General features: G+C 40.4%; 1 protein-coding gene and 1 long non-coding RNA gene across 3 annotated transcripts in view; both read left to right on the top strand.

The window, feature by feature from the left end:
• The window catches only part of LOC148651351 (uncharacterized), a 487,041-nt gene that overhangs the window by 122,668 nt on the left and 349,589 nt on the right, over window positions 1-14,784 (top strand). The window lies entirely within an intron of this gene.
• pdcd6ip (programmed cell death 6 interacting protein) overlaps window positions 1-14,784 on the top strand; it is a 56,192-nt gene that overhangs the window by 9,988 nt on the left and 31,420 nt on the right. The window contains exons 5-7 of one of the 2 annotated variants that reach the window (XM_088601519.1): window positions 3,511-3,664; window positions 6,592-6,692; window positions 8,449-8,565. In XM_088601519.1, the coding sequence (XP_088457645.1) occupies window positions 3,511-3,664; window positions 6,592-6,692; window positions 8,449-8,565 (372 nt within the window). Of the gene's footprint in view, window positions 1-3,510; window positions 3,665-6,591; window positions 6,693-8,433; window positions 8,566-14,784 lie in introns of both variants that reach the window. The other variant, XM_088601518.1, reaches the window with a different exon arrangement.

Genomic DNA, 14,784 nt, shown 5'->3' with positions numbered 1-14,784 from the left:
GGGATGCATCACTATTTCTTAAAAGCTAAATAATTCTCTGTCATGTAATCTAAATGATGTGTTTTGGGATTTAGAACAAAATGGCTAATAGAATTATTTTTGGATACGTTTAATAATAGACTGAATAAATAAATAATAAAAACTTATATATAGAAATGACACTAGGCTTTCAGAATTCTCTTAACTAGCAGGAAGTATGCACAGTTTTTGCCCTCATAATCTATATGTTAATTATCTTGTTTGATATTTAGAAATATCAGGATCTTCACACTTGTAGGAGTTTTGTGAATTTACTGGGACAATTTATTAATTGTAAAGGTAAATTGCGAGGTGGTTCTTTATAGCTATTAGGGAATCAATCATTAGAACAATCAGCAATACACACACATGGGTTCAAATACACAAAATCCATTTATTAATGCATCAAATTGTGCATATAAAAACATAACAGTCTGCTTGGATACAAATGGCAGATCTTATTGTGAGGGTTGCCAAGATACAAGATATATATAATAACGAAGAGCTACAAAACAGGGAAATATGCATTTAGTATACCATTCCACATACTATCTCGTTAATCAGTCTCATTAATACAGATTCTACATTAGATACTTAAAAGTTAATGCATTGCTTATATGAGTTAAATTAATATCAACCTGTGTTAAGATGCAATTGAATGCCTAATCGGCAATGTAGAATACTGGATTTATTTATCCAGTACGGATTGATATCTCCCAGAACAGACACAAAGGAACAGCTGGCAGGCTCTGTTGCAGCGCCCAATCCAATCCGCACGGTTCTAGCTCTGTGCCCAACCAGTCCTGGTGTAAGTCCGAGTCGTGGGGGAGACTGAGGGAAGGAGAACTTGGTTTGCTCACGGCATAGTGGCTACTTCTAAATAAAGTATTCAGATACTTTATTGACCACAACGGTGGTCTGCTAGCGTTCACGAGTTCTGTGCTGCAGGCTTGACCCCAGGCAGAATTCTGTCTCTACGTACGGACTTCCTCTGGCTCGGTTCTTGGAACAAAGTTGCAAGTCCCGCACACGGATAACAGTGCTGGCAGTCACGTGATTAAGTTGAAGAGAGAGTGTGAGAGCGGGCGGAGGAGCAATTCTTAAGTCTATCATCACTTTTTAATGGGGAACAATACGGCTGGTGATTGGTCAAAAATTTGCCAAACATCTGGGGTTACCACGCGCTGCAGGTTTCTGATTGGTTGGTCAACTTGAGGAATGACTGGGCATGACCTCCGAATCTAGGACCGCAATCCAGATGTGCTTAGAGTCTTTCTAGACACCCAGGCGCAAAGAATGGCCATTCATCATGATAGCGCTGGTTGCATCCCTATCCTGGGAGCTATTCCTTATCAGGAGGACAAACAATCCTAAGTTAGTGAGCACATGAATGGCTTATCTGTGGCTTTGACCACAGAGATGAAAGAGAGGCTTCACTGGGAAAGGCATAGCAAGACTTAATTCTGTCTTATTAATAAGCATTACCGCTACACACCTCATTCATCTTTTTTTCATTCTTGTCTAAACTTTTCTGTTGTTATAATGGTCTTTTTTTTCAGTTCATTTTAAAGCTTTTAGAGTTAATGTACCAACAGTGCTTTTAGAGCACTTTACCAACGGTCCTCCAAACTGCTGGCATTGCCCCCGTGCCGAAAAAGCCTTACATGGCTCTCGACAACCTTAACAATTTTCGCCCCATCTCCAACTTACCCTTTCTTGCAAAAATTCTAGAACGTGCTGTCACACTTCAGTTACATAACCATCTCATCAACCTTTTTGAACCCCTCCAATCTGGCTTTTTGAACCCCTCCAATACTTCACAGCACAGAAACTGCCCTGATCAAAGTCACTAACGATCTTCTAATAGCTTCTGATTCTCGTTCTCTTTCTATACTCATCGTACTTGATCTCAGTGCTGCTTTTGACACTGTTGACCATGACATCTTACTTTCTTGTCTTGAGACTGTGTTTGGAGTTTCTGACACTGCTCAAATCTTACCTCACTGATCACTGTCACTTCGTCTCTCTTAATGAGTATAGGTCTGAAATTGGACTTGTTAAGTCTGGTGTTCCTCAGGGCTCAATACTGGGCCCCTTGCTCTTCAGCATTAACATGTTTCCACTTGGTCAGCTTTTAAGATCACATGGCCTCAGCTATCATTTCTATGCTGATGATACTCCGATATACATCCATACCAAACCTGACACTGATGTGGCTTCTATCTGATTGCATCTCGGACATAAGAATTTGGATGATTCAAAAGTTCCTTCATCTTAACTGCGACAAGACTGAAGTCATGCTTATTGGCACCCCCATCAGCTTCGTAAAGCCAATCCTGTAACCCTATCTGTAGATGGTTCTGTACTTGAGCTTCAATCTAAATTTAAAAGGCCTTGGAGTTTTATTTGATTCTGGCTTAACTTTCGACCCACATGTGCAGCATATTGTCAAAGCACCTTTTTTTCACCTCAGAAATATCACTAGACTACACCCTATGTTATCACTAACTGTGGCTGAATAGCTGATCAACACATTTGTTCTCTCGAATTGACTACTGTAATGCTCTGCTCGCTGGGGTATCTAAATCTGCCTTGAACAAACTGCAGTATGTCCAAAATTCAGCAACCAGAATCTTGACCAGGTCTAGTGCAAATGATCACATTACTCCTATCCTGGAGTCCTTGCACTGGCTTCCTGTCAAATTCCGTGTGGACTTTAATATCCTCATGCTCACCTGCAAGGCTCTGCATGGCTTGGCACCTCAGTACCTGTCTGAACTATTATCGCCCTACTCCCCACCTCACAACCTTCGCTCTTCTAATTCTGGTCTCCTTACTGTCCCCCAAGCCGTCTACATTGTATGGGTGACAGGGCCTTCTCCTGTTATGCCCCCAAGCTCTGGAACTCTTTGCCCAAGGATATCAGAGAGTCACCTTCTCTAAACTCCTTCAAATCCAGACTCAAAACCTCCTTCTTTAGAAAAACCTTTACTTAACTGGTTCCATTTTTCACCCCTCTGCTTTTCTTAGTACCACCATCCACGGTCTCCTCTGTATATTGTAATTGTATTTTATCTTGTGTATTCTTTTTATTTATTGTTGTTGTCGTTCTGTAAAGCGCTTTGAGAAGCCTCCTTTAAAGGCACTATATAAAATGAAGTTTATTATTAATGCTCAGTCTTGATAAACTTATCTGAGTCAGTGGTTTTAAGATCACTAGATATGCTAAGAGTGTCTTTAACACTTTTCACAAATTGAAAGCAGTTGCAATTTTAAATGAGCTTTGATCTAAGTCCAGCAAATGATTTGTTGAGAAAAATGTTGTTTATAACCAGATAATAGAAACACATCATGATAACATTTTAATTCTTTTAAATGCAAAAGGTGCTCTTAGTTCACAGAAAACAATTGGAGACAGTGTCTGACATGTTAGTGGTAGATAAGAACTTAAGGAACAATTAATTTTGTTTTCTCTCTTCTTAATTAAATTAGCTGGCCAGTGGAGCATTCTCCCACATCAAAGACACAGTGCTGTCTGCTCTGAACCGTGAGCCCACCATGGACATATCTCCAGACACTGTGGGGACCCTCAGTCATATCATGCTGGCCCAGGCACAAGAGGTTTTTTTCCTCAAAGCCACATCAGGTATGTCAACGGTGATTTTATTGTAATTTTATATTCTTACATAATGTATGTTTCAATTTTTTTTTTTAAAGTGAGTCATTGCAAAACATTCTACTGCTGCCCTCACCTGATTGTTAATCCTGATCCTGGCATCCTGGCAGCACAGCTTACTGCAGGGACGCAATTTCTTGATTTCCTGCTGTAAATGAAGAATTTCATTTATCCATACTGACCTGCTGCCCCTGAAGAACAGTGTATGGTGATCCAGAGCAATTGTAAATAAGAGAAAGGAAACGGGAAATGCAAAGTTAATCAGTGCAGCTAAATAAGTTAAAAAAGTTAACGTAAAAACTTAAGTTAGAAAGTTAACAGCTGCAGAATATAATAAGTAAGATATGGGAACAGTGATTGGTAGTTGCATGTTTCATACACTGTAGAGAAACTCTAGATTTTGGATTAGAAATAAATAAAGTAGTACCAATTTGAATGGTTGAGAAGCATTATAAAACATACAGATGCAGCCATTCAAAATGCATGGTTAAACCCTATACTGCGCGAAATTATCTGCAGAATAGTGCGGAATGCTGCAGTACGTAATTGACTGGCCAAAATGATCGACAGGCGGCACTCGTGGTGCATTGGTTGTTAGTGAACCGGTTGCTTCATTTAATCTCTTTAATGTGCATGTTTAAATCCGCTTAATATTGAATATTAATATGGAATTTTACAACTAAAATTGTAAAGACTGTTCTACAGCTTCTGTTTTTTTAAAAGCATTAAGAAAAATAATTTGTTGCACTTCTTCCACATCTTGTTAAAAAAAAAAGCCAGAATTACGTACTATCCCTATGTCTGCGAAACACCTGACCAACTACTGTAAAGTGCTTTGTGTATATTCCAATTGCTGCGGGGGCAAGGTGTGCGGGGAAAGGTTTAGGCTGCAATTGAATTGGGGCTCTATTCTTCTCACCTGAAACATTGTTTTCTCTGAAAGCATTTTCTTAAACAGCTTCAGATTTAAAAGGTTATTAATAATATCTTCCGTGTTGCATTAAAATTGGAATGTTCTTACAAGTGTAAAAAGAGGCGATACACAATGTCTTCTCTATAACTCTTCAGTTTACAGAGAAATTCTGCCAGAGCCACAAAACATTGTCCAATAATACTGTTGTAACAGAAAGAATAAGGTTCTGGATCCCGAGATGAAGTTAAACAGATGAGTTTATTGCATGCAAGGAACAATAAAGCCGAAGTCTTGTTTCCTGCAAGAAACAACAAAACCGAAGTATTGTTCGATGTGCCGGTACAAACTTTTAGGTTATATAGTCCTTCCTTACTGCTTCGGGTGTCATTCGGTGTTATGGTAAAGGGGGAGGGGGTGGTCATGGTATTTGGCCAGTTAAGAGACCCTGGCCAAATGGTCAGTTTGAGATTACGCCCCCAGGGGGTTCCTAGCTCACATCTGGAATCCTTATCAGTTAACCCCCTTTCCTGCCATAAACCCCTGTTGCTTAGAAGTCTAATTTTCAGGCAGAACTGACTTAAGTTAACCCTTTTTACATCTTGTGTCTTACTTCAATACTCTTGTGTCTAATTTCCACGGAGTAACCCTGTTACAGGGAATAGCGCAAGCTCAAGCAAAGCGGTCCTTGAATATGGTTCGTATGTAAACAGTTCATACGATGTCTGGTGATCACTTTTCTGTAATCTGTACAAAACCGTGACGTCTCATCAATGTTTGGTACCAATAAACGGGGGCTACACAGACTTCATTCTTTGAACTCAACTGCGCTCCAGTAAATAATATACAGTTTATCACCTTCTGCAATGCTTCTAGATTTGCAGGATTTGTGCGATAAGCACATTTTTTAATGGGGATGACATTACCCACGTCTATATCACTGTATGACACAGGTTTGTGACGGGAATCAAATCAGTCAGAATCTCAGAGTGGCAATTGTAAAAATAACCCTTCTTCCCTCTTTTGTTTAACTTAAAGAATTTCGTGAAGAAAATCCTTAATCACAAAACCATCGCTTTATTCATCCAGATACATAAGTTCACGCCGTAGCCAGCAACAAGATATAAAAGTGGACTGTTTTTATATATTCACTATATAAGAAACAAACCAAAAGTAATACTCTGATCGCGCTTTGAACCATTGGGTGCATTTCTTTGTTCATTACCACTACAAGGTCAATAAAAGTTTTTTAATAAGAAATGGATGTCAAAATGTTTCCAAAATGTCAACCTGTGATATTTTAGCTGCTTAGTTACACGATTCTATTCTAATAAAAAATGGTAGGGTATGCAGTAAAAAGTTGATAAAAGTAAACAAATTAAATGAGGGGATGTTGAGTCTGTGTCTTTTGAGGGAATTGTATAACATTTTGCACTGTATTAAAAATCGGATTTTAACCCTATAAAAAATACTGCTTTGGAATCAGTTCAAAAAGTAAAAGTAGTCAGAAACATTCCTTAGCTTGAAGGAATGTCCTGTTGTGCTAAATGAAATGAATCCTTTTAGTCTTTAATCTGAAAGTACACTGCAAAGTGATCTTATTCAAGCACTCAAAATCCTCAAAGGTACTGGCAGAATCAACCAATTGGACTTCTAAAGAGTCCACACTGAAATAATCAGGAGGACTTATGTGTTATCTACTGCCTTACTGAATTTACTAATTTACTAACTTCATTGTGAAGTCTAAAGATAGCTCATACTGTTGACTGAAGTGAAAGCTACAGGGAGATACAGGGGACACTTTTACACAAAGAGTTGTAGGACTTGGGGCTTGGTCATACTGTTAAAACTAAATCTGCTGTGTTCCACAAAATGGCTATATGAGATCCTCTGGTCACACGTCTACTAGCAACCAAATGAGTTGACTGGGCCAAAAGCCTATGGGCACCTCTGATTTGTATTCTCTTTTTTTGTGATTGTTTTGCAGATAAAATGAAAGATGCTATTATAGCAAAACTTGCCAATCAAGCAGCGGATTTTTACGGAGATGCATTTAAGCAATGCCAGTACAAGGAGAATTTACCCAAGGTACGTAGCTGTGCATTTAAGCTTCCATGTCATATCACATCGGAAAGGATTACGTACACTCATTTAATTAATGTACACTATTATTTAGTGGGCCATTACAAAATCCATTATTTAGCCTGACAAAAATTATGACCAACATAACTCTTTATACCAAAACAGTTAAACAACAGTGCTTCAGTGTGAAAGTAGCTATTTTGAACATGTCTTGTTCTTTTTTGTTTTTAAATCCATTAAATGTTTCGGAAATTAGGTCCTAGATATTTACCATGTTTATAGGATCTTAACTATTGAATAAATGTGTAAATTCTGGTCCCAAAAAATGTCTGTAAGCAATGAAAAACATTCCCACGTTTGAAGGAGTGTCCTATTATGACATGCTAAATGAGGTGAATCCTTTAAGTCTTGAACCAAGAACACTGCATACAGTACATGATCATATGAAGTGATCATATTCAAGCTCTCAGAATTCCTCACAGATATTGGTAAACTAGATATTGACTGTATGTTTAAATCATCTAAAATAGGACAAGTGTCTAATCTGGGTATACATGCTAAATAGTATGACAGTAAATTACAAATGTTTGCCAGTTTTGCTGGTATGGAGGCTGAAACATAAGCACACAGCATTTTCTGTTTGATATTATTAGATAAACATTTGACTAAAAAAATGAAATAGCATTGGTTTGACTATACCTTTACATTCAGTATACTCTAGTTGAACTTGTCTTTGCTATCTTTTGCTAATCCCTTTCAGTTTCTATTCAACAAGTAACCTCATGTAACATTCTGGGGAATTGCTCTTTGGTCTTTTGTAGTGGTAGTGCAGAGTAAACAATAATGTTTCAATATGGAGAGTTGACTGTTGACTAAAGTGAAAGCTACAGAGGAGCTGGAGAGGAGACCTGGTGCTCTTTTATTCTGGTGGATGGGCATTTCAGTGATATCTTTTACTGTCTACTTTTTCATGAACTTAATAAAATCATAATAGGAAATATTTAAGGTCATTTAATTTTTTTCTTGAAAAACATGTATCTTTTGCAAAATATATATTTTTTCAAATTGATGCATTAACTAGCAGTACACATGACAAATAGTGTTATCGCTGTCTGTACAGGGTGCAACAAATATGCATTAAACAAACATTTAATATATCTGTATATTTTCATAACAGTATAATCGAATCTTAAAGGTATTAATCTTTTTAACACTGACAAGAAAGAAAAAAAACATGAATGGCCTCTAATATTCTAAAACAAGTGTAGTATTACACTGGATTTATTAATGCATGAACATTCCCTTTTTCTAAAAGTCTTTGGGCAAAGGTGACATTGGCTTGAATGACAGTTTTGTTTGCCTAAACTAGTCCTCGAAAATGCTTCCAAATCATTATTTTATAATTTGTTGTATCTTAATATCGGATATAAAATCTATTCTAATCCAATCTCTTAGTTTTGCTGTGATGCAGTTTGTCACTGCAAAATTATTAAATGATTCAAATTCCTGTTTCTGTTGCTTCCTTTGAAAAAACACTTGGAAGTGATTGACTGAAAAACGGGCAATTTAACCTTTCTATCTGCAATTCCAGCCAATGATTTATCTCCTTCTGGTTTTTACTCCTAATGATTTAACCTATCTAAACATTATAACTGTTAATTCTCATTTCCTTTTCTTTTCTTTTCCCCTTTATCCTTCTCCTGCATCCCATGTTGTCTGTGGTTGTTTGTGGTTGGACCCTGGTCAGTATTTTTATTTCCAGGAGGTGCTGCCAATCCTGGCTGCAAAGCACTGCATCATGCAGGCTAATGCTGAATATCACCAGTCCATTCTAGCAAAGCAGCAGAAGAAATTTGGGGAGGAAATTGCCAGACTACAGGTAAGTACACTGGAAATTGTGGCGTGGGCATATTAAATTTAACCAGCAGTCCACCAATTAATTAATAGGTTGTAGCAAATTTTGCTTTTCCTTTAAAGCTTTTATTTAGTACTGTTGTAACAGAAAGAATAAGGTTCTGGATCCCGAGATGAAGTTAAACAGATGAGTTTATTGCATGCAAGGAACAATAAAGCCGAAGTCTTGTTTCCCGCAAGAAGAAACAAAACCGAAGTATTGTTCGATGTGCCGGTACAAACTTTTAGGTTATATAGTCCTTCCTTACTGCTTCGGATGTCATTCGGTGTTATGGTAAGGGGGGGTCATGGTATTTGGCCAGATAAGAGACCCTGGCCAAATGGTCAGTTTAAGATTACGCCCCCCGGGGGTTCCTAGCTCGCATCTGGAATCCTTATCAGTTAACCCCCTTTCCTGCCATAAACCCCTGTTGCTTAGAAGTCTAATTTTCAGGCAGAACTGACTTAAGTTAACCCTTTTTACATCTTGTCTCTTATTTCATTCCCCCCTTATAAAATATGGCATACGTCAGGACTGTCTATTTTTACACATACAATGTCAGGGCAGATCTTTCCTTTTTAGATGTACAGGCATGCATTACCATGACATTGTGCGTTCCACGGTTACAACAAGATGTTATTGATGTTTTTGTACAAGTGATAGTTACAATTATACATATAAAGCAACCCTAATCCTACAAATGCATAAAGTCCTACCCCAGGACCCAAACGCAGACCTCAGCCATGTGTAGATCTATCGTCAAGATCTTGGAATAGCAATATTGACCCAACTCTGATTATCATTTTTTGGCTGATAGATATGCCAACACCCGGAATGTATTGATACCATATCCCCAGTAATGCTCCTCAGGCCTAACAAGCACACTGTTGGTCTTAGGAAGAATCAGACACAGAAACGGTAACAACATCCTTCTTTCTGTTCACTCAGTCTCTGGTGCCGTGGGTCAGTGAAAGTGCGATGCGCAGATCCAGCGATCCCATCTTGTCACTCAGATGGCAGTCAGTAGTTAGTTAGGCACTTGATATGGTCCTTCCCAGCAGGATTGCAACGTCTGGCAGGGTATCTCTTCTTCACCTACACCCACTCGCAAGGTATCTGGTCGTGTCTCCCCACTACTGGAGGTCCCCAATCGTCCAGCACCTGTTCACGAGTCCTGTGCACCGCTTCAGTTAACAAACCTACAATACTGTAATAGAGAGTTAGTTAATTCAACAGTCCGTTAGCCAAACTTGGCCTCCAGGGAGTTTCTTTGGCTGCCCGTGATGATCTCAAATGGGCTTAGTCTCACAGTTCTGTTTGCTCCAGCCCGCAAATCGCACAGGACCGCAGGTAGAGCATCTACCCGCAGTGTTCCTTCAGTTGATATTTACTTAGTTGGTCTTTCAGACTGTGGGTGATGGGGCCAATGTGACTTCCAACTTACCCCTAGTGAGGCAATTACAGCCTGGCACACCTTCCCAGTGTAGTATGCCCCTAGATCAGCATCCAAGGGGCAGGGCAGTCCGTACCACGGGATCATCTTTGTCATACACTTGGGTATGCGCCAGCCTACATCCCATCATCATACAACCCCAGATTCTTTACACATTTTTTCTAACCACTATTAAACATCTATTAAAGGCCTCAACCTGAATTCTCCCTTTTCCCCAATAGAGGTTTCACAGGGGTCTCAGACTCCCGCTCTCCCAGTGCCGCTCGTCTGGCATCTGCATCTGCATGGTTGTTCCCTTGAGTTACTGGAATTCTTTATTTATTGTGTTATTTACACCTTACTCAAGCTGCTTCCGTCGGCAGCTGTAAAACTACAAATCAGTTCAGAGACAAGCCCAGTATTCTTAACTGGAGTCCCTGCCGTTGTGAGAGGATCCTATTTCTCCATAGCCATCCAGAATTGTGGCCTACATGCAACAAATACATACATTATATACATATACAGTAACCTTTTAACATCTTTCTTTTTACAATCTTCCATCAGTGCTCTTAACTGGGTTGCTGCACTGAGGCAGTGGAGGGGCATTTTTCCGATTGTTAGCACCTTGAATTCTGTTGTAACAGCTCAGCCTGTTCTCTGTTCTCCCTCATGCATCAGAGAGGACCCATCAGTAAACAATTTAAGAAAATGTAGTACTTTCACGGTCCCCCACCTTTTGGCTACAGCATCTAATGATATAATAGTACCTACCCCCATGCTCCTGCGTCAGCACAGCTGCCCAGAACCCTTTTTCCACACTTACATACAAAGGAATGGTTAATCCATCTGAGGAAACCCCAGTCTCAGCACCTGTAAGAGAGCTTGTTTCAAATTATAACAGGTGGCTTTTGCTGCTGGAACCAAGGCAATCTTGTCCTTGTACTGCACTCCCCCCTTAAGCAGATCTGTTAAAAGTTGTGCTCACCCTGTAAAAACATTGCACCCAGGCCCTGTTAAAATTACACAATGCTAGACACAAAAGGGCCTTATCATAACTGCTTCTATTAGACACTCTAAACCTGAAGCAACTCAGACTTGTGGGTTTCCTCATCAGGGGAAGCACTCAGAATACCATCAACATACTGAGTGATCACAGTCAGTTGAAGCCACGTGACACCCTGTTCTGGATAGTCATTCTTTGTAATGCATAATATTCCAACCCATTAGATCTGGGATAAAACCGCCCACATTCGCGTGATAAGTGCACATAAATGTTTAAATCTTGTACTCGGCAAGTAAAACTTGCTGCCCAAATACTCCTGTGGCCTCCTGCCGTCTCCCCACATACATTACTCTATAGCACACTGTTGAACAGAGGAGTGAAACAAGCATGACAGTAGTGCTCCAGTATCCCCTAACAGAGAAACCAACACCCCATTAACAGTACATTTTTATCCACTGGACTGGGACAGACTTAGGGAAGCTACAAGGGATTTACAGGATCTAATCATTAGGTAAACAGATCTTCTCACAAGACGTTATTCTCCACAGTCTAAACCTACAGCGTTTCAGCATGTCTGGTTTCGAGACATTCGAATAAATCCAAATTGTTTCCACTATTAAAACTAATTGTATATACATACAAAAACTGTTTATCTAACTCCTTTTACGTCCACCTGTACTGTACTTATACGTTTCAGACGCTCTTATATTTTCCAGTCTCCTTAAGTTGATTTTCATCGTCTCTTTAGTTACGTCTCTAGCCAGTCCCGCTGGCTAAACACACTCACACCGTCATTTAGTATACCAAAACTCACAGTTACACACATACATGCCGGCACACAAATTCATAAAACACACATACACATCGAGAATATATTTTTCTCTTCGTGCTACAATGTGCTGTATTCTTGTTTCACTTCTACATGAATCCTTTTAATTCCTGAAGCGCACTCCAGGTTCGCTGCATTCCTAATTTCGGATGCGGTACTTTAGCCCATCGGTCAATATCTTCCGGTTTTGGATTTGATCGTATGGGGGAATCAGGGAAGGTAGGTGCGACTGCGGACCCCCTCGACGGGGTGAGAGACAGTTAGAGTGACGCTGTCATCAACAGCACCAGCCCCCGCTACATCAAGTCCTTTCCCACTTCGTGTGAGAGTACAAGTCTGCGGGCACCCTCCCTTTAAGAAGGGAGTCCCTGTTCCGTCTCTATCACACTCGTACCAGGTGTCATCCCACTCAGATCCCCCGTCTCCATATGGTCACTGTTGGAATTGATCCCAATTATTTTCATTTCCTGGCTGTCTGTTCCCCTATGGGAGAGCAGGATATAACACATTAACTAGTGCAGTGCGACCAGGAACTCATTCTTCTTTTAGTTTCTGATTCTCCTGCACTGCCTCTTTTCGCTTTTGTCATACTCTTTCGTAGCGAGTAAAGTATCTTTTCTTTCGGGTTTTTGTTTTTCCCGTCTTACACAGCACTGTTCACAGGCAAGGAACGAGACCTCGAAAACCCCCTTTCTTGATCAGTAATTCACCATCCCCAGAACGCCAGCATCGCTGCTTTTGCCCCGGGGTGGACTTAAGCACTGAGCTCAATCAGGGCGATTCTCGTATCTCGGCGTCCTTTAGATCCTGCTACTTAGTGCTTTGCTCTTTTATTATGAGGTGTGTTTATGTTCGTGTCATGCGTGTGTATATGTATTCACAAACAAGGAAAACCCCAGAAACATACATATATATTTTCTACTTCTCTCCTGTTCCCTTTGAAACAAAAAAACCACGCCACGCCAATCTGTGCACGATCAAGGCGTAGCTAATCTCAGGACCCCGGGCGCAATTAAGGCCCACACCAATCCTGGATTATACGTGCATTTAATGCACCACTCAGCTTCAGAACCCCAGGGGGAATTAAGGCCCACACCGATCCTGAGCCTCAGAACTCCGGGCGCAATTAAGGCCGACACCAGTCCAGAATTACGTGCATTTAATGCACCACTCAGCTTCAGAACCCCTGGGGGGAATTAAGGCCCACACCGATCCTGAGCCTCAGAACTCCGGGTGCAATTAAGGCCGACACCAGTCCAGAATTACGTGCATTTAATGCACCACTCAGCTTCAGAACCCGGGTGCAATTAAGGCCCACAACGATCCTGAGCCTCAGAACTCTGGGCGCAATTAAGGCCCACACCAGTCCTGAATTTCGCGGTAAAGGTCCAAAACCCGTTCAAAAACTCCACGCGCAATTAAGGCATACACCAGTTTCGAACGCCTGTACACAATACCGCGAATCACCGCCTGCCAGACCAACTTCTGGGCTTACACCAAACCACCCATTACATACACTGGTGTCTTCCCCGGGTCAGAGGAATTCAGGAACTCGCGTTTACTCCGTCATCTTGGGCGATTCTTGCAGGGAGCAGAGACTTCCCAATCGGTTAGAGAGAGTCGGGACTTTTTTTTAAAAAGAAGAGTCCTTACCTCTTAGTAATGTGAGCGCTGACCATCTCTCCTGCCGATGGGAAGTTCTTTGCCTTCTGGAGCATTCACTGACTACGCCAAAATTGTTGTAACAGAAAGAATAAGGTTCTGGATCCCGAGATGAAGTTAAACAGATGCCTATATTGCATGCAAGGAACAATAAAGCCGAAGTCTTGTTTCCCGCAAGAAACAACAAAACCGAAGTATTGTTCGATGTGCTGGTACAAACTTTTAGGTTATATAGTCCTTCCTTGCTGCTTCGGACGTCATTCGGTATTATGGTAAGGGGGGGGGTCATGGTATTTGGCCAGTTAAGAGACCCTGGCCAAATGGTCAGTTTAAGATTACGCCCCCAGGGGGTTCCTAGCTCGCATCTGGAATCCTTATCGGTTAACCCCCTTTCCTGCCATAAACCCCTGTTGCTTAGAAGTCTAATTTTCAGGCAGAACTGACTTAAGTTAACCCTTTTTACATCTTGTGTCTTAATTCAGTACTTTAGTCCAAAATAGTATTAAGTATAAAGATGTACCAAAGTTATTGTAATTGTACAACGTTCTTTCCTGCTTTATTGTTTTCTCATGAAATTCATAGTTATTATAAACTCCTGGGGGTTTTGTGTCTCTCAGTATTTTTTCCTCTCTAGTGCCTTAAAAGTGCCTTGTGTGGTGTTGTCTAGGGACAACTGGGGTTGTTTATGTATTCAGATTACAGTGATATACAGACAGGTCATGAATGGTATAAAGCGGTTTACAAAATGTATGGATATATGTTTTATGCAATATGAATGACAGACATTTTACAAATTACTCTTAATTAATTAAGATGTAAAAATCATCACCTATTAATGTACTAAAAATGAACAAGTAATAGGTTTATTCCATGCTGAAAAAAAGAAGAAAGAGAACACAACGTTTTGGCTGTGGAGCCTTCTTCAGGTGTGAGACAGACAGGGCAGTAGGCAAAGGTAAAGTAGCGGGAGAACAAAGGTTGGGAGGGAGGAGGAGTGAGAGGCGGGAGCAGGGGACAGAAAGAGAGGCCAATCAAGAGGTGTGAAGTCAGAATGGGTGCAGAGAGGTGTGAAATGAAACTTCCAATGAATGCAGAAAATTTAAAAGAACAGTAGTCTGTCGTTAAGAGAAGGGAGAATGTGTGATCCTAGCTGCAGAATAATTTTGGTTTCGGTGGTCTTTCTGATGTATGAGTTCGGAAAACCATCTTTGAGAACACAGACGGAGAGATTAGAGTGGTCGTGGCCGTCAGAGGTGAAATGAGAAACAATGGACTTGG

This window comes from Lepisosteus platostomus, chromosome 12, assembly GCF_059453375.1.
Source record: "Lepisosteus platostomus isolate fLepPlt1 chromosome 12, fLepPlt1.hap1, whole genome shotgun sequence".
Taxonomy (NCBI): Eukaryota; Metazoa; Chordata; class Actinopteri; order Semionotiformes; family Lepisosteidae; genus Lepisosteus; species Lepisosteus platostomus.
This window is presented reverse-complemented; position numbering and strand designations above follow the sequence as displayed.